Raw genomic sequence first — 26,230 nt, forward strand, 5'->3', positions numbered from 1 at the left:
CCTAAAATGCGACCTTTAGGGAAGAAGCCTATATAAACAAAGAGGTAAAGAATTTCTACCAAGAAGTTAAGAACTCCAGAGAAACTACAAATAATAATCCACAGTATTGTAGAAACAAAGAAGGCTTACTTCTAGGTGAAACAACAGAAATATTAAACAGATGGGCGAAATATTTCGAAGATCTATTAAATACAGACTAACTTGAGGGAAATGGGAATTGGCAAGAAGATGAAGAAAGGACGTGCGAGGAACCAACTTCGAATGAAGTAAAAGAAATAATAAGATACCTAAAAAATAACAAAAGTGCAGGAGAAAGTGGTATCCCAGCTGAGATTTTTAAGGAAGGTGGCGAAAGATTGAAGGAAAGGATATTTCACTTGACACTTATAATTTGGCAAAAGGAAGAAACACCAAAACAATGGAATAGTGCTCTTATTTGTCCTATCTATAAAAAAGGAGACAAAATGGCGTGCGAAAACTATAGATGTATAGCACTATCACTATTAGAAGTAGTCTATAAAATACTTCCAAAATTTATTAGGAAAAGATTAATAAAATATGATAACAAACTGATTGGAGAATACCAGGGGGGTTTTAGCCCAGGAAGAACAACTACTGATCAAATAAATATGTTAAAATTAATACAAAATAATAGTTACCAACAAAACACATATGTTATTTATCAATTTTAAACAAGCATATGACTCCCTAAATCGAACGATCCCATATGAGGTCATGAGAACATTAGAAAAGCTTATAAGGCTAGTGAGAATGACGCTTAGGAACACGATAAATATAGTGCCATTGAAGCATTATTGCTCCGAATTTTTTTACAGTGAACCGAATTGCATACAATTTTGGAATTAGGTCCATCTTACCCTTAACTTCAAAAGTGAAAATGATTTGAACTCCACAACTACCCTGGGGGTGGTTGCCACCCTTTCTCGGGGGTGAATTTTTTTTTAAAATGACCTCGGATATCGATAGAAGGTCTAATTTTAAGCAAAAAATCATCTATAAAGTTTTTCGAAAGATCCAATACCTTTTAAGTTATTGGCAATTGAAAATTCGCAATTTTTTCACGTTTTTGATCGGTTTTTTGCAAATATCTCCAAAAATATACGTTTTATCGAAAATTTTATAAAAAACAAAATTGTAGCAGGTAAAAAAATGAACAATTTGGTTTTTTAGAAAGTATTCTAAGTGCAATATTAAGCTAGATATTAAAGATCAAAGCCGTTTTTTATTTTGTCTGAAATTTAATCGATGTGGCTAATGCCATCTAGCGGCGAGCAGATGCATTTTAGGCATTCTAATAAAAATGGTTTTATAGTGCTTGAAATAAGCTTTAAAATGAGCACTGTTAAAAGTCTTTTGCACGTAAAATAAGTGAGCTGTATTGCCAATAAGAGGAGCATCTAATGTTTTTTCTTTTAAATCAATGGGTTTCGTAAGTGCCATTTCCACCAAAATTAAAATTAATCGTATTCCGCCTAGAATTAACTTTATTATGAACAGTTTGATAGATTGTATCAGTTTGGCTGCTACAGGACACATATTTTTCAAAAAAGTCACGATTAAAAAAAAAAATTTTCAAATTTAAAAAAAAAACACCTTTTTTTCATATCTCAAAAATGGCGACAGATACGTATAAAAGTGTATTTACTCCATGGGTTTTTGCATAATTTCTGCCAGCTTGGTTAAGTTGCTATTAGGTTGGTTGGTATTGCTTGGTTGTTATAGCTACACTGTGGTTAATTTTTGGTTGACTATTTGAGCATAGGGTAAATCAGGTTGTATTTGTTGAGAATTATTTGTTTGAATAGGTGGTTGCATGATTCTTTTCTCTCTTAGTGTAGGATATAGCTTCTGCTGTAGTTGAATGTGAACTTGGCATCCTCTATAGTTAGCCTTGGTCACCGTTACAATTGACACATTTTACTGTGGCATCACGTGATTTTCGAGTACAATCTTTTGTTACGTGAAAATCTGTACATTTTACGCATCTGTGTACTTTGTGGCAGTAGGTTTTAGTGTGTCCGTAGTCTTGACATCTTGTACACTGGGGGATTGTTCTTTTCGTACGAGGAGGTTTGCATTTGATGATATTGTTTCCTAATTTTTCTATTTTATAAACTTCTTTGTTGTTTTCCTTCGATACGATATCAATGAAAAACATTGGCAAGGGGGTTTTTGATACATAATGTTTTATATTGTGAAAGCCGAAACTCAAAAAAAATTGAAGAAACAATAAAGAGGAAGCTTTATGAATGTGAATAAAATGAAGGGAAATCATTTGAGAAGACCAGTGGAACCTAATAAGTAGAATACGTAGTCATGGACATAACACGTAACTAACATGGAACCATTAAGAAATATAATAAAATAAATATTCAACACTATAAGTACCTAAAGAAAAGAAAAATGAGCTACATTGGTCAATGAGTTAAAGCGATTTTTTATACAAGGGAAAGCGGAAGGAAAAATAAGACCTAAAGTAGAAACCCTCAATTTAGAAGAGTGATATCATAGTTTAAACGCGGAATATCCTCAAATTTAAATGTACACAACGGCCCTCGAAAACTGCCTGTTTTCTCGATTGCAATTTGGGTTTCCTCATAAGAAATTACAAAATATATAAAGTAGTATATTTATTTGTGCTTCTCTATAGTAGACTTGACCAGAAGTTGTCGTACAGTGTAGCCAATTCTTGTTCACAAGTAGTAATTATGGTCATACAAAACCTGTATTCTTCCATGCAGCGATTATTACCGTCATAAAAATACAAAAAAACCTGATTTTTTCAATAGTAAAAATTAAGCACAAAATTGTAATAAAATAAATAAAATTTATATGTTCCGTTTCGTTACATATTTAAATTTATAGAATAAAAATCGATATTTTAAAACAATATTTTTCAATCGTTTGGCAACTTTGGAATTAGCGACGGAATTCCGTTTCAATTCAGATCCACAGAAAGCCGTAAGACTAGTTTTTGTCGAGCGAGTGCCCATCAACAATAGGTTATTTACATTGGCGTTTCTGAGGGTAGGGTATTTTATGCGATAAGTTTGTGTTATTGATAAAACGTGTTATTGATAATACGAGTGTTATAGTTTGTCGTTTTATAGTAAATTTTTAGTTATATTCTGTGATTATTTGGTTTGAGTTTTATTGGAGTTGGACGAAAAACCGAGTTGTTCCAAGAGAAGACTGCAAAATTCTGATGTTGATTCCAAAAATGAAATGCCGCAAAAGAGACGGAAAATGTTAACGTCCGAAGAGAAGGTAATGATACGAAACGTTTTAAAAAAGTTAAAACTAGAGGTAGGAAAAGCATTGTTTTGGATGACGAGACAAGGAATATTATACGTCGAAAAATTCATTCATTTTATTTTCGGAGTGAAATTCCAACACTGAAAAATATTTCTCAAGAGCTCGAAAACGATGACTCCTTACCCAAGATATCTCGTAGAGTCTTAACCAGGACCATGCGTGAAATAAACTTTCGATATGTAAAACTCAACAGAAAAAGTATGCTATTAGAAAAAAATAAAATTATTGTGCGGAGAAGAAAATATTTAGAAGAAATACGCAAAATTCGCAGCACTGGGCGCAAAATATGTTATTTGGATGAAACCTGGATTAACCAAGGTTGGAAAAGGTCATACAGTTGGAAAAGTTTGGCAAGATTTAAATGTCAAAAGTAAACGCGAAGCATTTATAGAAGGCTGATATACAGGATTAAAAGCTCCATCAGGAAAGGGACGGCGTTTAATCGTCACCCGTATAGGAAGTGATACAGGGTTTCTTGATGATGGTTTTCTTCAATTTGAGTCGAAAAAAACAGGTGATTATTAAAGAAATTGAAAGGGAGGATTCAACAATGGCTTACAGAAAAGAGGATTGCATACGAAGAATCAATGCTCAAAATTTAGCTCCTTGACATTGCACGGTTAAGGAAAATTGAATATCTTAAATATGCTGTAGATGAAACTGCAAAAGATTATGGTGTCAAAGTTCTGCGTCTACCACCTTATCATTGCGAACTTAATCCCATTGAACTTATCTGGGAGCAAGTGAAAGGAGAAGTAGCACGCAATAACAAAACGTTCAAATTAAACGAAATTAAGAAACTTTTGATTCAAGCAATCCTCCATATAACTCCAGAGAAATGGGCTAAATGTATAGGCCACATAATTAAAGAAGAACATCGTATGTGGGAACTTGACACTTATATAAAAGTTTTACTAGAGCCAATTATAATTACACCAGGTGGTGAAGATAATGACAGCGATAGCAGCACTGCATCTTCAGGTTTAGACAGCGAATAATATTTTCTAATAGTTTAATAAGAACATCAGCATAAAAAAAACCAAAAACAAAAAAAAAACGAGAAGAACATAGTAAGTGTGTATAGTGTTTGTGTTTAAACACATCAAACATTATTTTTATTTTGATTTTATAGAATTTTATTTTGTTTTATAGGATTTTATTTTGTTTAGTTTTATACTGTTTAAGTGTTTTGTTCATTTTATTTAATAAGACAATATGGCTCTTGGCGAACACCCATTTAAAAAAAGTATCGCGCCACAAGACATACCTCTGGGGTGGTGTGGAAACTGTCTTAAAATTTGTTTTAAAAAAATTTCATTGTGTAACTCTTTAAGGACGGGTCACGTCAAAAGACGTTTTAGCGTAACTTCCGCGACAGCCGGTTGGTATCAGTAAACTTTCTGCAAAATTACTTCTTTTTTATAGCTTTTTGTTTGTGGCATTCTGTATTTTTAGGGGAATGTAGGGAATGAGCCACAAAATATTTATTCATATGTTTATTTATTGACGTTTCGATCTCTATATCCAGAGACCGTTTTCAATTATACAAATGATAGTACTATTTATTTTCTATGGCTTTTCGCTTGTCGTTCTGTATTTTTAGAAATGATGTTGGGAATAAGCCACAATATATTTATTCAAATGTTTAATTTACGGACGTTTCGATCTCTATAAAGAGACCGTTTTCAAACATACAAATGACAGATATATTTATTTTTCTATAGCTGCTTGTTTGTGGCATTCTGTATTTTTAGGGAGAAGGTTGGACATAAGCCACAATATATCTATTTACATGTTTAATACATTGACGTTTCGATCTCTATTTCGTTTTTAAAGATAGAAAAAAAAATAAACAATATAAGATAATAAAAATATATAATAATAAACAAATAAAATAAATATAACTATCATTTATATCTTTGAAAGCGGTCTTTGGATATAGAGATTGAAACGTCAGTAAAAACTTGTAAATAAATATATTGTGGCCTATTTCGAACATTAATATTTGAAAAATAAAATATAATTAACGTTAAAATAAAAGTAAGTGTACGTCACTGGATTTCCAAACAGCTTTCCGCATTTCTGGGCCTTTAAACGATGACTCACTCTCTCAAATAGTGAAATTATACCATAGTAGACGATACACATCCTGGTTGAAAAATTTAAAACAGTGTAGTGGAAAAACAACAATAGAACTCTTCAGCGTAGACAGCGTAACTTCAGAACTGCTGCAGACAGCGTAAAATGGGCTGTGATAATCGTCAATGTCACTAAAGTATGAGGTACACGAAGAAGAAGAAGCTACGCAGTTAAGACACTTTTATATATTTCTTTAAGTTGATTTTAGTAATTAAAAAGGATATGGGAAATATAATAGACATAACAGAAATCAAAGTCGGAGGGAAATAAAAAGCTAAGAAATTGTAAGAAAATTCTAGAATTCGTAAAGAAATCGGCATATAAACAGTATAATTATGGTCCGAGAACAAAATACTTGATATTTTTATTAACATCTATAAATGTCTCCAACAATTAAGATATCTTATCAAATATATTGTAACTAAAAGCTTGAAAAGTATTGTAAAATATTGTAAGCTTATTTTTATATAAATTGTTTATCAAATATATGAAAAATGAATATACGCATGCATTACGTATGAATAAAACGCACATTTTCAAAGTAATCACCGTACAACCCCCAACTATAGACCAATCGACCAAACGATCGGATAGTTGTTATGACTACCTTTTGTAACCCCCAACTAAATTTATACATTATATCGTGCAATCTGTGACATTGCACACTGAAGTCTGCACTTCAAGGGTAATACAATGTCACATAAAACTTACAATGAACTTTTTAAGAAGACCCAAGATATTCTTAACGAAACTTTGCAGTTGGAACCCGTTCAAGCTGATAGAAGGGATGATAGAGATCTTTTGGCTAATCTATACGTGAGGTCAGTAAGTAATAAACTTTTTTTAACAGAATTAAAAAAGAAAAGCTTTCGTAGAAAATTGTTTAACTTGTAATTATTGTAACATTAACTTTTTCATTCTAAATTTTTTATCCCTAAGAGTTAATTATAAATATCTTTATTGCGAACTAGTGGAGTGACAATTTTTTTATGCAGTTATTAACATTTTTTATTAATTTTTTACTGCACGTAATTCTTTTATAACATTTTGTATTTTGTATTATTATTTTGACGGACTTTTCTATACACATGTTACTGAGTTCTTGTTTTTACTTTACTAGTAAATTTTGCATCAAATATATTGTTTCAACGTTTCGATTAGCCATTTTCAATGAACATTTTATTTTTATTATTCTCTGATTTACACTAGATGTTACACTATTGAAAGCTAAAACTAAAATGATAGAGAACACAGGCAAATAGATATTCCTTAAAGTTCTGCCATTTTCATCGTTTTTTCCAAAGTTAACCTTAAACTCTCTAACAATATTATTCGCATCTTTGTGGACGTAATTTCCACGGAATCGTTCAATTTTTGTTAGTTTCAGCATCTACAGCATTAAAATTACAGTCTTTTGCTATTTTAATTACGTTTGATGTATATTTTATCAAGCGTGTGAACGGATTCATTGTAAGTTTTACAATCGCTTATATATGCAGAAATGATTGTTACGAATCCGGAATTGGGCAATTTAGATGCTACAAATAAGTTTGGAGGCAGAACCAATCAACTAGAGTTCGTATGTATAAATTCTCAATCTATTATAAACAAAATAAGTCTTATCGAATTATTGCTTGAAACTGAAAGTCCGGATTTGCTGTGTATATCTGAGTCATGGTGTAGTGACAACAATATAAATTCCCTTTATCTTCCTAATTATCTCTTAGGTTCGTACTATAATCGAAGTGATCATATACATGGTGGTGTACTTGTATTTGTAAAGGTTAATTTTAAATTTAATATTCCAAGTTTTCTCACGAACATCTGTCAAGATTTTAACTTTGAGTGTTGTTGTATTAGTTTTAGATGTGACTCAAAAAATTTTGTTTACTCAATGTGTATCGCTCCCCTAATGGGGATATTGATATTTTTATACATAAATTATATCATTTATTTAATATTTGTTACGTTAAATATGATTGTGTTATTCTTTGTGGTGATCTTAACATCGATTATCTTAAAGAGTCAAGGGAAAAATCCATATTGATGGATTTCATGATTAGTTTTGGACTTAACTGTAAAAATACTGAACCAACTAGAATATTTACAAACAAAAACGGTGTAATTTCACGATCGAAACTAGATTATTTTCTTACCAATATTCCTCAATTATACAATGAGGCTGTCGTGAACTACAATTTAGGTGATCATCTAGGACTTCATTTTAGTTTAAACATATCTGAAAGTAACATTACTGCTACATCCCCAATAGCTACTTATAGAAACTTATCAAAGAATTGTTTGTCTAATCTTTTGTTGAGTCTTGATTCTGAGAATTTCGAAAATGTTTATACATATTCAAATGATGTAGATGATGCATATAGAGCTTTTTTGAACACTGTCTCCTATCATATTGATACATGTCCTTTAATATCAAAATGCATAACTACTAATACCAACAGAAAATGGATCAATACTGAAATTCTTCAGCTTATTAAAAAGCTGAAGGATTTATTTTGGCTAGCAAATGTTAGTGGTAATCCAGATTTAATGTATAACTATAAAATACAAAAGGCCAACTTTATCCGTAAGGTAAAGGATATAAAGAAAACCTCATATCAAAGTTATCTACATAATCAAAATAATAATAAAAGAAGGAAGGAGATATGGAAAACTGTGAATCGTCAAACTGGTAAAAATAAAAACAATTTTGAGTGAAGCATTACTGACAATAATAAATTATTGATACATCCAGAACACGTAGCAAACAAATTTGGTGAGTATTTTTGTACATCAGTCAAACGCACATTATTAAAACATTTCAATAACTATACCTTTAACGATTTCACAACTATGACAATTAACAACACATTCTTTTTTTCTGAGGTCTCACCATTTGATATTGAGAATGCTATATCTTCCTTAAACTATACCAGCTCAGTAGGTATTGATCAAATCCCCACTAAAATAATTAAATACATTTCTTCATATATATCTCCTGTTCTGTCTCACATCATCAACCTATCTGTCAAGGATGGCAAGTTTCCAAGTGACCTTAAAACGGGAATAGTAAGTCCAACTTTCAAAAAGGGAGATCCATGTTTGGTTGATAATTACAGGCCAATCACCGTAACAAGTGTACTCTCTAAGATTATCGAAAAGTGTATTTACAGTAAAATGTTAAATTTTCTGAATAAATATGATATCTTAAATAAATGCCAGCATGGGTTTCTTCATAATAAATCTACAGAGAGTGCTTCTATTTCATTATTTAATTATATCCACGCTGCTTTGGATCGAAAAAGGTATGTGAGTGCACTCTTTTTTGACTTAACTAAGGCTTTTGACTCTATTGACATTGAAATTATACTGCATAAATTAGAAGCCCTTGGTTTTCGGGGTCATTTCTTGAACTGGTTAAGGTCATACTTACAACATCGTAAATTCCTAGTAAAAGTCGATAATAAGAAGTCATCTGTTTTTAATCTTGATCAAGGTGTACCGCAAGGCTCCGTATTGGGACCCTTAATATTTCTTTTATATGTCAATGATTTGATAAATTTTTTAACTGCAGACCATACAGTTCTTTATGCACATGATTCAACAATTGTAGTTGACGAGTCAACTGAAGTCGAACTCATTTCAAAAATGAACTTAGTAGCACAGGAATTTACAACCTGGTGTAAAAGGAACTCTTTAATGGCAAATGCAAAGAAAACTATTTGTATGCAGTTCTACTCGCGCTGTAAGCCATCCCATGGTTGTAAAATCACAGTTAGTTCTGAGGAAATACCCTTTAGTGATACAACACTATTTCTTGGTAGCATTCTAGAAAGTAATATGACATGGGATGAAAATGTCACTAAAGTCTGCAAAACAATGAATAAGGGTTACTATGCGATCCTTCAGTTGAAAACCCTATTTAACACCAATCAATTGATAAGTGTGTATTATGCATTGGTTTATTCATATATGGCCTATAATGTTGTCTTATGGGGAAACTCTAGAAACTCTTCTAGAGTTTTTATCACTCAAAAGAGAATTCTTAGATTGATATTTAATATTGATAATAGACAATCATGTCGTAAATATTTTATTGAACACAGACTGTTGACTTTTCATGCTTTATATATTTATAAGTGTATTATTCACGTCAAAACTAAATTTCAAAATTTTACCCCCAACTCTGACTTTCATAATTACCCGACAAGACACGGGAGGTTGATAAGCGTGTGTAAACACTCCACAACTCTCTTTGAAACTAGCCCTGATTTTGCAGGATCTAAATTTTACAATTGTTTGCCACTTAATATAAGAAATGAAAATAATATTCAAAAATTCAAAAATAAATTAAAAGCATGCTTGATCCAATTATGCGTTTACAACCTAAATGATTATTTTGACTTAATAAAAGACTACAGGGAATGAGGACCGACGGGTTCAGAGACGCTCTATATCGCATATCTTTTTTTTTATATTAATCTATATTTTATTGATTTTGTTTTATGTAATTGTCCTATATAACTTGTTGATCATGCTTTATGTACTATATGACTTGTCCTATATCACAATATGATCTGATGGGATTAATAAAGAATATTCTATTCTATTCTATTCTATTCTATTCTATATGCTTATATTATTATCAGTGTTTACGGCTTGTGCGGCAGCACCATTAGCAGCAACAGCGGGAGTGACAACCTGGGCAGCCAAAAAGTTCATGAAGGTTATTTTCCAATGTACCCATTCCTTTGCTATTAATTTCATAGATGGATCCCCGTCGAACTGCTCGGGTTGTAGATACGTCCTCTTTATGTTGATTAAATTGAAATAAGAAAGCAAAACCTATATTTATTTATATTTATTTTTACGTTTTTTGTACATTACCAATTGTACCACTTCTATTTGATATATTTTTAGATATATTGGTATCTGCAATAGACTATCAATATGCGTGGACCAAGTAGTCCAGCCTCAAAAAAGAATGCTTTTACTAAAACTACTCGAAGCGGCATTAGGAAGAATTTTGGAATTAAAAACAGATTTAGTCGAAGCAGATTTAAACGAATTTACACACTGCGGTGATACTATTGAAAATTTAAGAATTACGCCAATTGACAGAGAACTAATTGTACCAGAATGTTTTACAAGAGAGAGGCAAGAAGAGATTGAGTATAATAAAAGAGTTATAGACGAGGTAAGGTCTGTTTAAATATAAAATAATGCAAATATAATAGAATAAAAAAAAAAGATGTAGGTAATATAACTACAAAATACAACATCATATTACAACTTCTTATCACAAACCCATAAGCTTGTTTGAAATCTATAAAGAGGAGGTTTAGCTTTAACTGTTGTAAAAGATCTTTTAAATTTTGCGATTACCTACAATATAACTTTTATACGTATTTAAATTGTTTACCCTATTTAATAATTTTTTTATGAAATTCTTTCTATGCTTCGTTTACATATTTTTAGGTTCTTTCTAAACTAGGTTATCTAGACAAGACTCCTAAGAAAACACCCATGACAGAGCAACAAGCAATTTTGATTATTCAAAAACACGAGCGGGCTCGACAAGGTAGGCTTCGTCAACAATTTATGAAAGAGATAAGAACGATGAAAGAAAAGAGCAAACCAGTGCAAGAAGATGCAGAAGAGGAAGCTAAGCGTGGAGGAATCAGTCTGACAGCTGCAATGAAGATCCAGAAAATTTGGAGAGGATACATTGCCAGAAGAGCCACTAGGAGAAGAAAGATACAAGAAATGCTACTCATAGGAATGATACCGCCGCTTAAGACGAAAAGTGTTGAAATCGAAAAGGATTTGGAAAACAAGAACTACAGGTAGGTAGGAATTTATTATTTATTTTTTAAATTAAAACTTCTATAAAAAACAAAATTAAACCAAACAAATACAACTATAGGATAAACACGCTATAAGATAAACATATTTTTATGAATATACTATCAAAAATATAATGAAAAAAAAGGATAATACAATAAAAATTCAAAAGTTAGAAGGTTTCCGGCCATGTAATGAGACACTAAGAGAGGTACAACCTTCTACACCTCATAATACAGGCAATATCGTCTAAAGTAGGGTCCCAGGCTGGAGAAGAAACCCCTGGCTCTTAAATCTGCGAGAGTGGTATCAAGACATATCCGCTAATCTGTTTTGAGCTGCCGCAAACAAAGTTATTATTGCCAATATGATTGCAAACGTTCTAAAAAATGTTGAAGTGATTCTTACTTTGGCCTAAAGGTGAAAGTAAAATCATAGAAAATATCGGAAAAATGCGTCCCCCTTAATCAAAGATTGACTTGTCGGCGAGTTTCTCAAAAATGTCGTAGTTCCTGATTAATGCTTCCGTTTCGTTTTCGTCCGACCATCCTGTATGTATAAATAGTTCCGTTGTCGCCAGAGTGGAAGAATCACAGCGAAGATTCTCATTCTTGCCGGGCAATTACAAGGGGTTTTATTAACTGCAATTGTATTGGCCTTCCGACCAATCTTCCGATCGGGATCAAGCATAGTCTTAATCTTGATACCATCAAGACCTATTTGGCTGAGTGGCCATTTCAAGAAACCTTCGAGTTTTATTTCTCCCTATGTGAAAAACCTCATCGAACTATCTACAGCTCTTCCAGTAAAAGAAGTGTAGGAAACTGGCGTTTGTACTTGTTCGACTATCTTGTCGAGATAAAGAAAAGTCTGGAAACGGACTTGTAATTATCTCTCAAAAGCCATCAAGCAGCATCTCACTGGTCAGGGAGATATTGATCTTCGAAATATATAAAAGGCAGCTTGTCTTAAAACTATTCGGTAAGGAGTAAATAGAAGCCCGAGCGGATTTAGAATTACTCCTCAATCGGTAGACGAGCTAAAGCAGCACTTCGTGAACAAACCATTAGTTGGAAGTAAATAAAAGTCCTTACTGGTCTTAGAATTATTTCACGAGAGGCGGCGGTACGGAGTGAGCCCTTCGCTGTCGAGCGTGATTGCGAGAATAAACAAAATATCGGACACTCTAACGAGGCGCCGATCCTCGCTCCGAAAATAGGATCGTACCGTATTATCGATTGCCAGGTAAAATAAATGCATTATTTTAAATGCCAAATGCCAGCGTTCACTGTCGGTGCTATGCTCTAGACGGGGATACGATGCGATGGTTTCCGTTATGAACGTAAGGCTTGAGTTGAGGAGCCAGTATCTCTGTTGATATTCAAGGTGTCTACTGTGCGTAGAATACTAACAAATATTTCATGTAATTCAAATATTGTAGCATTTTATTTTGAAGTCCCCTCGTATATGTGTTAATTGAAATCCCCTTATATATGCATTAGAATAACGAAGAATTTTTTCAATGTTTCTTAGTTCGTATCCTTCAATTTAAAACCCATATAATCTTTCGTTCTTTCTTTAGGTCGCCGCCGCCGATAATGAATCATTTTATTGTTTATTTATGTCACAGGCGCAAATTCTTCGATTTTTCTTTGTTCAAACCGCCCGATATTGCGTTTTCAAATTAATCTACGTCTTAATTTCCGTTGTGTTTAGTTTATACCATAAGTGCTTTGTTTGTTCTAAGTTTTGTGAGCAATTTTTTTAGATAATTTCGTCACTCTCAGTGGAGCCGCTGTTAGAGGCAGTGGTTTCGGTGTTAGTCCGAATTTTTCTTTTAATTCGTAATGTTTTTTTTTTGTTTTTTTCGTCTTTTGTCATGCAAAAATGTGCAGTATAGTAGCAGTGTTGAGTTTTAAGTGCAGTTGATGAGGTTGACAGAGGTAACGGAAGAATGAAGACGTTTTAGAGGTCGGCCAAAAAGAAAACCGACAAATATATTAGAGAAGTGGTATTTTACTCAAGTAATGTGTTTATAAAGATATCAACATTTCCATTGTCCAGTTTTTAAGAAGCGTTTACATGGTGTGTCCAATGTGCCAGTTTCCACCTCACACCTCAATGTCCTAAGCAGCCGTTTAGGGATATTTCTTTCACAGTTTGAAGATGTAGTTTTTTGTTCCAGTTATTGAAAATTATACAGTGAAACTCAGGTAACTTTTTTTGTGATCAGATTTTAAAAGTAAAGTAGACATTTTTTAAATAAACGTAATAATTGCTTTCATACAAAAAAAATTGTAATATTTAAAGTTGTAAATTTTATGGTTTGACTTTTAGCTGTCATTTTATTTGTTCAGTTTTGTTTTAAGATTTAGTATTAACATATGACAGTTAGCACTATTTTTGACATAGAGAAAAGATATTTTTTTTATTTGTAATAATTTATTTCTGGTACAAAGTTTTTTCTGTATTTTTTTTAATTGTGACTATTAATATAGTGTTTTTATGTTCTCTATGTTTTGTAACTATTTGTGGTGACACAAAAATAAATGTTAAATTTTGTTTCTTAACATTTGTTTATTTTTTTAACTAACCCTTTTTGAGTTTAATTTGAAAAAGATTTTGAATGTTTTGCATCTCTGATAATTATATCTCCAGTTACAACTAGCTGGTTGTAATAGGTATAATTAGGCACCTCAAGTGGCGCCCTATATTAAATTTCTTGAGGTGTTTCCTGTTTCGTTTTGTTTTTGTTTGTCCCAAGAGATTTATGACCCTTTATTTCATTTTTCTGTAGTTGCTCCAATCCAAACCCCCTTGTCTTTTACTTATCCACGACCCCAGCTCTCCAACTAACCCCTGAGTGCCCGTTCGCACAAGTAGCGAATATTTTGCTTACCCTTCTCCACCCCCATAGTTTCTCTTCCCTCAATTTTCTACCCCTTGTATTAATACTTCTATGGTAGGCAAAATATCGTTACAATATATATACATTAAAGTGTAAGAAATTCGAAGTGTTAAAGTATTCTATACTGCCTGTAGCACCTCGTTGACAACAGAGCCCCCGGTGAACCTCTCGCTGAGTGTCGAGGATACATAACTCCCCGAGCAAACAGAGGATGGAAACCTTCGTTCCTCCTCAAGAGCGGTGGTCGGAGACCATCTTGGAACTCAAGATAATATGAAGGATTCGTATTAAAAAATTAATTTTCGTGTTAAAGTTTCTTTTATAATATTGCAATATATTAATATTTATAGTATCTTTAAAAATGTTTTGATAACTAGGAGAAAGTTACAAGTGGAGCGACGGAAAGAATATGAAAAATCTGTCAAAAACATTAGAGAAAGTTTGGAGAAAAATCAAAGGGGAGCAGTCTTGGAACAGTTAAGCGACCAAGTACGAGCATGGCTACAGGAATATAAAGCCACGACAGGAAAAATACCCGAATATACTGGAGAGGATAGAAGTGCTTCTAGGAATCTATTAAGTCGACAAGGTAAAATATTTTTTATAAAATATTTATTAAAAATAATGTAATACAATAACTATTTTATAGGAACGGATAGTGAGTTGAGTAAGTCAACTCAAATTTCTTCAAAAGAGTCTAAGACCAAAAAAGATAAAGGAAAATCCAAAGAGGGTAAGGCCGATGATGTAGAAGAAGATCAGTCTACTAAAGCGCTTGTATCGACATTTGTTCCTGAGTTAAATCTGAGGAAGGAAGAGTACGATGAAGTCTGGAGGAATAAAGATGAATCCGGAAACTTCCGACAATATCACTACAGGTATATTATCGAACAAGAGCAAATGGCAGAAATGGAAAACGAGTTAAGAAAAGTTGTCGATGAAATGATGCGAGCAGAGTTAGAACTTCTACAGGTAGGTGTATAATTTTTTGTTTTTATAACTGCTTTATTAATCAAAACAATAATAGAGTATATGCGCTTTAAGGAAAATAGACAAGTAAAAGATCGAATTCGATCAGGCAGACCAAAAACTGTTATAAATTATAATAAAACTTTAGATTTAAATCAGAGTTTCTTTGAAGATCCACATACTTCCTCACGCAGAGCTGCACAAATACATGATGCAGGTTATTCTTTAGTGTTGCCTGTATATCATAATAATTCATTTAAACCCTACAAATTCCAGTTCTTGTAAGAAATAAATGAAGATGACTACGACCGTAGATTATAGTTTAGTGAGGTAATGATGAACAAAAATTGTAACTGACGAGAACTACGTTAACAAGATGTTTTTCCAAGGAAGCAATATTTACACCGCGTGGGAATGTAAATCGCCAAAGTTTAAGGTATTCGATTGAGGTAAATGTACACTGGATACGTAAAAACTATACTCAAAGACCACAAAAACTATTTAAAAAAATTTAGTTACGTTATTTAGATCAGACATATTGAATGGCCTCCACATTCACCCGATCTAAATCCTAAGGATTATTTTTATTGGGGATACTTGAACAATAGAATTTATAAAACTAAACCAGCAAGTGTTGCAGACCTAAGGCAAAGAATGATCGATGAATCCATATTAATTTCTAGAGCAACATGGAGAAATGTAATAGACGCATTCTACCATCGTCTAGGATACTGACAAGTTAACAACGGAGGACATTTTAAACACTTGATTAGGTAGATATTAATTTAGCAATGTAGGAAAGATTTAATTTAATTGTTATGTTCACATTTAGTTGTACATAGTTTGAATCAAAAAAATTATTGAGTCGATTAGGCGTAAGTATTATATACAGTTGAACTGATATTAAAGTGGAAATTTCAATAAGGGTAAAATATACAGGGTGTTGTATTTAAAAACCAAAGTGACTGACGATATCAGAAAAATTGTAAATCTGGCAACGTTGCAAACATCAAATTTCAAATCTTCCTCCCCTTTAAGCCAAATTACGCCAGCGTCTCAAAAACAGAGTATCCACTGGCTATGCGGCGGGGGGTTGCTCTACGCAGCGTAGCCCTAAGATCAAACGCAGCCGCAGAGTCTGTGTGGGTTGCCCGCTGTTCGCTGTTGACCTCTCTTTCCTCATCACTTTCATCAGAGGGTTTTGAAGGTTCTTCTGTAACCATGTCATGTCAATGATTTGCTGATCATCATATATCTCGTAGCCATCATCATCAGCTCACACCGATTCTTCTGTATCATTGTCATTCGCCTCTTCACAGCAAGAAATATTTTGCATAAGGTCCCTTAACAAATTGGTTTCTTCAGTCTCTAGATCTGGCATTTCTTCGTAAGTAAGGCTTGGCCAATTTTTTTTCCAGGAGTTTCTTATAACTTTCTCATTCACAGATTCCCAAACGTCTGTCTGCTTCCCAGTAAATAATGTCTTTTATATTTATTTTCTTGAGTTTTTCTAATAGTGGCAGTAATTTACCTTCATCACTGATTAGTCGCCTCAAGAACTACTTTTTGTATAACAGTTTCACATGCTGCAAAACTTGCTGATCCATTGGCTGTATCAGCGGGGTAACGTTTGGTGGTAGGCATACAACTTTTATATCTCCACAAACTTACCATCTGACGGATGAGACGTTGCATTGTCGACGAAAAGCAGAGCACAGGTTGACAAGCCTGATGTTTCACAAAAACGCCTAACTTCTGGAACGAATTGGTTTTTAAACCATTCCTTAAAAAGATGTGCGTTCATCCAAGCTTTTAGAACCTGGACCGGTTAGTTTTTCTTAGCAGCCATACTTTTGCTTGGCAATACCTTGAAGTTAAGGCACGTTTCTCCAGCATTATACATTTGATGAGGTGAGTAGTTTTCTGCATAAATCATCAGCAAATTTACCTACATATTTAAATGCAGCAGCTTCATCAGACGACAATCGTTCTCCAGTAATGGTCAGCTGGTATATGCCGTGACACTTCTTGAAACGATCAAGCGAACCTGCACTAGCAGCGAACGTTTCGTCACCATTCATTAAGAGAGGAAAAAGAGTTCCCTTTTTCCCCTCTTGACAAAACTACAAAAACAAAGCTTGTTAAGTTTTTCTAGTGGAGTAGTTTTGTCTAGTCAGTAGTTTTTCGAGATTCTGTACACTTACTTGAAGTTGCTGTGCAAAACTATTCTGTTTTTGATCGATTTCTTTGCCAATCAGTGGTCGTGGAATTTCCAACTCCATACTCAAATGCTAATTTAGACGCACTCTCGTCATTGTCCAAACATTTCAACATCTCACGTTTTTCCTTTAAGGTGCACGAACTGTGTTGTCGTTTTGAAGCTATATTGTATAGTGTAGGCATAAAAACACAGTGCAGTACTTCCGGTTCTCTATCTTCACACAATAAATAAAATAATATTATAATACAAATAGCAAAAATAAAATAAGTTCACAGCAAAAATATAAAAAGAAGCGGTACGGTATGAAAACAACAAAACTGAGATGTGAAAACTGTGAGAAACACACGAGTTCGAACTGTTGATGAGACACTGACAGTGGGAATTTGGCGGGGCCTGATATTCCGGTTACGGAAACTTGCAACTTTTTGTCTTGACAAACGGTGTCTGATCGTACATCTTAGGTGAATGTATTCTTTTAGTAAATATACTCTCTTGTCAACTAGCTAGCTAAACTCCTCCCATTGGATCTGCTCCCAAAGACGAATCTCTATCCATCTATGTCCTAATCAAAATCCTATCTCCTCTTGGATACTCAATTCTCCTAGCTCTAGCTTCTCCCGATGCAATGATAATTTATTGTTACTTACCAATGCTGTTAACATTAACTTCTGAACGGCTACTATTCAGCATACACGGACTCACCACTGCTACCACTTTTTAAAACCCTTTCGAAAACAAAATTATAAGTTTTATTCACACAATTTAATTTTCTTCTACCGTTCAAATTCCTTCTCCTCCTAAGTGCCTTCTCTGTTGAGGTTGGCGATCAATATGGTAAATTTGTCTCTGTTCTAGGTATGATGAATTAATTCATTTTCTCTTGTCTGGGTTCAATCTCTGATGTTTCGTAGCCAAGGTTTTTTCTTTCGTCCTATGCCCCTTTTACCTTGAATCTTGCCTTTTAATATTACCTGGAGCTGCTCAAATTCCCTATGGTGCATTATGTGTCCTAGATATGACGTCTTTCTAATTTTAATAGTATTGACCAGATGAGGGCGTGTGATCATTGCTCTCAGTACTTCTTCATTCGTAGTTCTGCTGGTCCAGCTTATTCTTAGCATTCGGCGGTACATCCACATTTCAAATGAATTTAATTTGTTGACGTCACACTGTTTTAATGTCCAGGTCTCACAGCCATATAGTAATAGAGACCACGACCACACATAACACTTTAGTGTTCTCAATTTTATTGAGACTGATAGCTTGGGGTTACAGAGCATTTTATGCATATTCATGAAACCAGATCTTGCTATTTCAATGCGTCTTCTAATTTCTTTTGAGTGGTCTAGTTGACTATTTATATGTATATGAAGCTTTGGGAACTTTGAAGGGTGATACCATTTATTTTTATGTTAGGTGTAACTTGTTCATGGGGGTTTTTGTGGAATACCAGAATTTTGGTTTTGGAAAACTTAATGTCCAAGCCCAGCCTGTGACTTTCTTTTGATAATATGTTCATCAATATTTTTATTTGGTCTTCTGTTTCTGCTAATACTACGGTGTCATCGGCATATCTTATATTGTCAATGATGATTCCATTGGCTCTGGCACCTTCAGGGCGATCTTCAAGAGAAGCTCTAATCATATGTTCGGCATATATATTAAATAATAGGGGGATAAGATGCACCCTTGACGCACACTTCGTTCTATGTTAATGTACTTGGTGTTTCCGTTCTCTGTTTAAACGTATCCTGTGTGGTTCTAGTATGTATTACTTATGATAGCTATGTCGGGTCCGTCCAACCCTACTTCTTTTAGCACCTCAATCAATTTTCCGTGTGTGATGCGGTCGAAGGCCTTTCTATAATCTACAAAGCACACATACAGCCGTTTTTAAATCTCAAGATATCTTTTTGCCATCAGTGTCAATCCCATAATTGCTTCTCTAGTGCCTGTACCCTTTCTAAAACCATATTGAGAACGACTCAGGTATGCCGTTCAAATTCGCCGGCATTCAATCTCTTTTTTTCTTCAGATGTTATTCTTTTTGTAACCAGGAACAGGTCTTTTTTCCACTTTCAAAATCCCTTCAAACGTACAACTTATCCTTCCCTTTTCTATTTTCAATCAATGATCTTTTAATATTTCAAACAAACAGAAACAGGAATTTACAGTTTCCTTGATATCTATCAAATTAATATTTCTCTTATTTTCGATGCACACCCAACAACAATATAATCCGCATAAATTAAATTTTTAAACTTAACCATTTTAGAATTTCAAACGATAGCTGAATACGGTTAAACGCTGTTTTATAATAATAAGATCAACAATTTATTTCTAGACAACTTGTTAACCTTATTTTGTTTTAAATATTGATGATTTTATTTATTCTTTTAAGGAAGCATTTGATAAAGATAGAGGACATAAAGGGAAGAAAAAATCGAGTAAAAAAGCCAGGCGAGGAGGTAAAAAAAGTAAAAAGAAAAAGGAAAAAGACTTGACTCCCGACAGGACAACGGAATCACTGTTCGAGGAATTAGTAGCCAATGGAATCATAAAAAAGTAATTTTGAAAATTATTTAATTATTTCAATGAGAACCCTATTTGTATAAAATCATCCTTACGTCTGTCTTTATGGTTTACTGATTTAATTTCTACTTCCTATAAAAATAATTTTAGTCTGTTTTTTTTTATTTGTGCACCTTTAGTTCAATAATTGTATTTAGATGAATGGATGTATTTCAGGTATCCGGAAGTTAGAATAACCGATTTCCAAGGAGAGATCTCGTTCTATCCACCATCCAAATATAACGTCGGTTCCGATCCTCCTATTGCACTTGGCGACATTCGACAAGTTCTCTTAGAATACTGCGTGGTTCCATTCCTAACCCCAAATCTACATCAAACTACCCCACATGTAAAATCCCTTTTACTAACCGGAAGTAAGGGAAGCGGTAAGAAAATGTTACTACATGCTGTTTGCACCGAAACAGGATCTGTGCTTTTTGATCTGACGCCATCCAATATCGTTGGAAAGTATCCAGGAAAGTCTGGACTGATAATGCTTATTCATTTAGTTTTAAAAGTATCCAGATTACTTCAGCCTTCTATTATCTACATGGATAATGCGGAGAGGCCTTTCGTTAAAAAGATTCCTAAGACCGATAAAAGTGATCCTAAAAGATTGAAGAAAGATTTGCCAAAAGTTATAAAAAGTAAGTATACCACCAAAGTAATTAGCGAAGATGGTTGAAAAAAAAATATTTTATTTTAAGTACTACTACTACATATATACTTTTAAGTATATTTTATTTTATAAATAAATTCAAATAAATATTTCTTTTTTAGATTTCAGTCCTGAAGACCGGGTAATGTTAATAGGCACATCCAATTTCCCATGGGAATGCGACCAGAAATTGTTACAGCAAGTATATCAGAAATTTATCATGATACCGCCTCCAAACTACAGTTCTAGGTATACGGCATGGAGTAATCTTCTTGGGCAATATATGCCAGTAAACTGGCAGTTCGATATGGGTCTAATGACAAGGATATCTGACGCCTATACTATAGGTGAGTAAATCTTGATCTTAAAGCAGTAATAAAAGCCTAAATTGTATGTACAAATATTTTTCCAAGCGATCATGTAAGTTACAGATAGAAAAACATATGATAACATACATTTTGCTTAAAATCTGTTTCTTAGTACTATTGCAGAATAAAGCATAGTTTATGATTATAAAAGCTACGACTGTTGTTAATTAACTATTAAAATGTAATAGCCGCTTTACAGCAACAATAATTTACGAAGAAATTCATAAAGTCGCTTCAAGGTCAAATTTGACGTGTGTAAAGCACAATTTGACATCCAATTTTGCCGTGAATAAACTTATGGATAAATTCGTGAAGAAATTGACGAAATAGAACATGTCCTATTTTTCTCATTTATTGGACGTGAATTCAGTGTCACCAACCTGTATAGATTTGGCACGAAGTAGGGATAATAATTATTTTCTTTTTGAATATTGAACTTTGCATATTCAACTTAGTTTTTTATTTGAGAATTAAAAAAATTTAGTTATGGAAAAGATGTAAGTTTATTATCCTATAATAAAAGACAGAAAATATGTCAGACATAAAATAATTGTAAAGAAAATATGACAAAATAATTGCAAAGTGAAAAGTATGAGGAATAAATTTGATGAGTAAAATTGATGAATAAATTTATAAATTTCTTCGTGAATTCATTGTTGGCGTAAAACTCGCATAAGGAAGAAAAAAGTATCAGTGTCGTACTTCCGATTTAATTTTGGTGTTTTCGGACCTATGGTTTTTGACTTCTAGTTATATCTAATAGATAATATATGAAAATGACTTAAATTGCTGCTTCTGCTTGACAAATATTACAGGTATAAAAAACTGCCAATCTCTAACAAGGAAGCAAAGTAATTTTGTAAATAGATAGTCATAATTTCCTGTATCCTGATTTGACAACTATTTTAGACTTAGAGCAACTATCACACAAATAAAGTTTTAATTTAGATTTAGTTGTTTTAGCATACTTTTTAAAAAAGATATCTTTTAGGCTCGATAATAAGTACTATTAACGAAGTGATGACAGTCAAGAGGATGCTTCAACTTCGTATTCATCCTTTGAGTCCGTTAGAGTTAGTAAACGCTTTATGCAAGAGAACTCCAATATATAAAGAAGAAGAAGAAGCATTCGAACAATGGTGGTCCAAGGTACCCACGGTTAGAAAAAGAGCAAGAGCAGTGGAGCTGCTGCAGGAAGAACAAGCAGAGTTGGCGGCTAAACAACAAGCAAATGCTAAAAAGAAGATATAAATATTGTGATCTTAAACATATTCCAATATTCCATTATGATGTTAAGCAAGGTTATATAAGTAAAATGTATTAAATTAAAGGATAAAATAGTAGTTAAACATTAAAACTGATCAATATAATTAAAGTTACATTTTTATAGTTTTATGATTCTTAAAACATTTTAAATAAAGTGCACCATCTGAAAAACATCAAAGATAAAGTTTATGGTCAAATAAACAAAATAAAAAAATACATTTTTAGTTATGTACACTCAACCTGCACTACAACATTGCAGGGTCGACCACAGATATTGCAATATAGTTAAAAATATATATGAAAATGCCACAACAACCATAAGTCTACATTCAGCAACTAATAAAATAAAGATAAAAAGGGGAGTCAGGCAAGGTGATACCATGTCACCAAAGCTGTTCATTACCGTTCTTGAGTATGCATTTAAAAAACTAACATGGCAACAGAAAGGAATATCCATCGATGGAGAAAGAATAAACCATCTACGTTTTGCGGCCGATATCGTGCTTCTGTCAGATAATCTGGGAGAGATCAAAGACATGCTCCAAGAACTGAATGACATACTACAAGAAACTGGGCTGGAGATAAATTTCGAAAAAACCAAAATGATGACCAATATGGTTCCCAGCGAAGAGATACAAATCAATAACAACAAGGTAGAATTAATCGATAAATACACATACTTGGGTCATGAAATTAGAATAACCAGAGACAACTAAACCTGCGAGTTAAATAGACGAATCACGTTGGGATGGGCGGCATATGGAAGGATGAGAGACATTTTTAAAACAAATACCCCGATTCACCTGAAAAGGAAGGCATTTAACCAATGCATCTTACCAGTCTTGACCTACGGAGCAGAGACCCTAACTTTAACGAAAGCTACTGCCGAAAAACTGAGGGTAACACAAAGGCGAATGAAGAGATCAATGCTGGGCCTGACCTTGAAAGATCGCGTGAGAAATGAGGAGATACGCCGACGAACTGGCGTAGACGATATTATACTGCGAATCAATAAACAAAAGTGGAGGTGGGCTGGACATGTTGCTAGAATGGAAGACGGAAGATGGACGAAGAGATTAATGGAGTGGAGATCAAGAGCCGACAAGCGAAGTCGAGGCAGACCACCCACCCGATGGACCGACGACCTAAGGAGAATAGAAATAAACTGGATTGCAGCAGCTAGAGATAGAGAGAACTGGAGACGTTTGGAGGAGGCCTATATCCAACAATGGATGTGAAAATGGGGCTGGATGATGATGATGATGATGATGATGACACTCAACCTACGGATCTATAAAAAATACACAAGTTTTGTAAAAGCTTCCGGTATGCGTGTCAAATTATTGAAATTTTAAAATTAATTGCATCCTACCTAAAAAAAATAAATAAAACGTAAAAATTGACGTTTTTGCTGATAGGGCTTAGGTGACGTTGGTGGCGGGCTAAAATTGCGCTAAGCCTTATTTTTTAACCACATAGAACGTAAAAAAAAATTGAATTCTGGGAGTGAGGGCAATTTGCTTATCTTCACGGAGGGTAGGTACCCCTTCTAATAGAAATATTATCACAAAGGCAAACTGGTAAATTTACTATTCTTAATTTATACAGATGTGTCGCATATAACTATCTCACAATAGTAGAAATATCTCTCTTTAATAAGTTATATTATATACTTTACTAATACAGAAAAATAATATCAGAGAAGATCGCTGGGAATGAATTATTAGAAAACGATAACACCGAGGAAAGCTGGGGAAATCTCAAAAATAACATAATTAACGCAGCAACAGAATCACTTGGAGAGAGGAAAGTAGTAACGAACACCAACATATCAAATAAGAAAACACTATGGTTTAGTGAGGAATCATCATCACCTTCTTGGTGCTACAGCCCTTAGAGTGCCTCGACCTTCTCAAGCTTTCTACGCCATTTTCCAGTTGCCGACTCCGATCTTCTCGGCATCTTGTGTTACCCCCTCCATCCACCTCAGCTTTGGTCTACCTCGTCTTCTCATTCCCACGGGTTGCGCTGTTAAAATATTTTTTATCGTGTTTGACTCAGAGGCCCGGGCTACATGTCCTGTCTACTGCAGGCGGTTTCGCTTAATTATAGTGGTAATATCTTTACCACCAAACGTATGCTTGTAGATATTCTGCAGTTCAAAGTTGTATCTACGTCTCCATATTCCGTTCTCACAGACCGCTCCGAATATCTTGCGAAGCACCTTTCTTTAAGAAATGGATAGAGCGGATTCATCTGTTTTCGTTAGCGTCCATGCCTCTGATCCATATGTGAGAACGGGGACTATCAGTGTTCTATACAGCCTTATACGAGTTTTTTTATAAAATCGGCAAAAAGTGAGGAAGAGGTTTAGTGAGGAAGTGAAGACAAAATGTGAAGAAAAGAAGAAAGCCTTTTTACAATACAGAACACAATAAGCACAACAGGCATACAACCACTATAAACGAGTTAAAAATGAAACGGATACTTTAGTCAGACAAATAACAAGGGAACACTGGCAGAAGTGGCAGAGCTTCTCAAAACAGATGAAACACGACTTCTACGGAACACAAAAAGAAATATGGAGAATAATCAGAGGACAAAGAAAAGAGATGAACGAACTAATAAAAACGAAACACATTCAGAAGGAAACATGGGTAGACTACTTTCAATCCCTATTTGCTAAAGGTGACGATAATGAACCACCAACACCAAAGGTGACGACAAACGAAAAAAATAAATATTGAGGAAGAAGACGTAAAGGAACCATTAAGGAATCATTAAGGTAAAAAATAGAAAATCACTAGGAGAGGACAGAATACCGAACGAACTTCTAAAGTACAACAAGTTAACAACTATTAAAACTAATAAAAAAAAATAGAACAAAACAGAATTCCTCAAGAATGGAGATCAAGCATCCTAATAGCTCTCTTCAAAAAGGGAGACAACTCAGACCCGAAAAATTACAGAGATATTAATTTATTAAACAAAACACTAAAATTAACAGCAAAAGTGATAACAAATAAACTGAATGAATATAACACTAGCAGAAGAACAACAAAGTTTTAGGTCGGGAAGATCATGCACCGACGCTATATTTATAATGAGGTAAGTGCAAGAGAAATTATTAGAATACAACAAACTGGCATATCTATGTTTGGTGAACCTTAGAAGACATTTGACTGGGTCAAATTAAAGGACGTTGTCCACTTATTTTACGTAAGAAAGATACATCTAGGAATAATCAAAACGATCGAAAATACCTACCAAATCAAAACACAATAAAAGTAAAAGTAGAAGAACTAACCGACCCTGTTGAAGCTGGCAATGGGATAAGACAGGGAGATTCTTTGAGTCCTCTATTGTTCAACCTGATTATAGATGAAATAATAAAATAAAAGTAGGAACTAAAAAAGGATACCAAATGGGAAATAACAACTAAAAATAATCTGCCATGTAGACTACGCAATACTACTCTCTGAAAGTGAAGACGATTTACAACGTATGTTGCACCAATATAATATAACCGCAAGAAAATTTATCATGTTAATTTCCCCAAAAAAAGGCAAAATGCATGGTTACAACAACAAATTTACTAAGATGTAAATTGGAGCTGGAAGGTCAGATAGTAGAACAAGTGATGGAGTTTAAATATCTAGGCATCACATTATCTAGCTACGGAAAGCTCGAAACTGAGGTGGAAGAGCAAGTGAACAGAGCAAACAGTTGCAGGCTGCCTGAATGATATGAATCAACAATATGGAGAAATAAAAATATCGGGAAAGAAATGAAAGGTAGAATTTACAAAACAGTCATCAGACCAATAATGACATATGCGGCAGGAACACGACCTTCCACAGAGAGGACAAAAAGGATATTAGAAACAGCAGAGATGAAAACACTTGGAACACTAGGAAAATTGATGGTAAGACACTATGGGACAGAGCTAG

The 26,230-nt window shown here is 33.7% G+C and overlaps 1 protein-coding gene across 1 annotated transcript; it reads left to right on the forward strand.

Annotated features, from left to right (window-relative positions):
* The first annotated feature begins 6,168 nt into the window (after positions 1 to 6,168).
* Positions 6,169 to 22,370, forward strand: LOC140446183 (dynein regulatory complex protein 11). The gene is made up of 9 exons (XM_072538718.1): positions 6,169 to 6,296; positions 10,396 to 10,672; positions 10,954 to 11,321; positions 14,605 to 14,816; positions 14,877 to 15,199; positions 19,819 to 19,982; positions 20,166 to 20,635; positions 20,769 to 20,993; positions 22,006 to 22,370. Exons 1-9 carry the CDS (start codon positions 6,169 to 6,171, stop codon positions 22,263 to 22,265), a joined length of 2,427 nt encoding a protein of 808 aa, XP_072394819.1. The 3' UTR covers positions 22,266 to 22,370.
* Positions 22,371 to 26,230: the final 3,860 nt, after the last annotated feature.

The sequence above is a fragment of the Diabrotica undecimpunctata genome, chromosome 7 (genome assembly GCF_040954645.1).
Source record: "Diabrotica undecimpunctata isolate CICGRU chromosome 7, icDiaUnde3, whole genome shotgun sequence".
NCBI classification, from domain to species: domain Eukaryota; kingdom Metazoa; phylum Arthropoda; class Insecta; order Coleoptera; family Chrysomelidae; genus Diabrotica; species Diabrotica undecimpunctata.

Excerpts from the sequence above, each read along its gene's own strand:
- LOC140446183 (XM_072538718.1), top strand. The coding sequence starts at position 6,169 with ATGTCACATAAAACTTACAATGAACTTTTTAAGAAGACCCAAGATATT. Across the intron at positions 15,200-19,818 it reads CAGAGTTAGAACTTCTACAG|GAAGCATTTGATAAAGATAG; the intron begins GTAGGTGTATAA and ends TATTCTTTTAAG. Across the intron at positions 20,994-22,005 it reads ATCTGACGCCTATACTATAG|GCTCGATAATAAGTACTATT; the intron begins GTGAGTAAATCT and ends GATATCTTTTAG.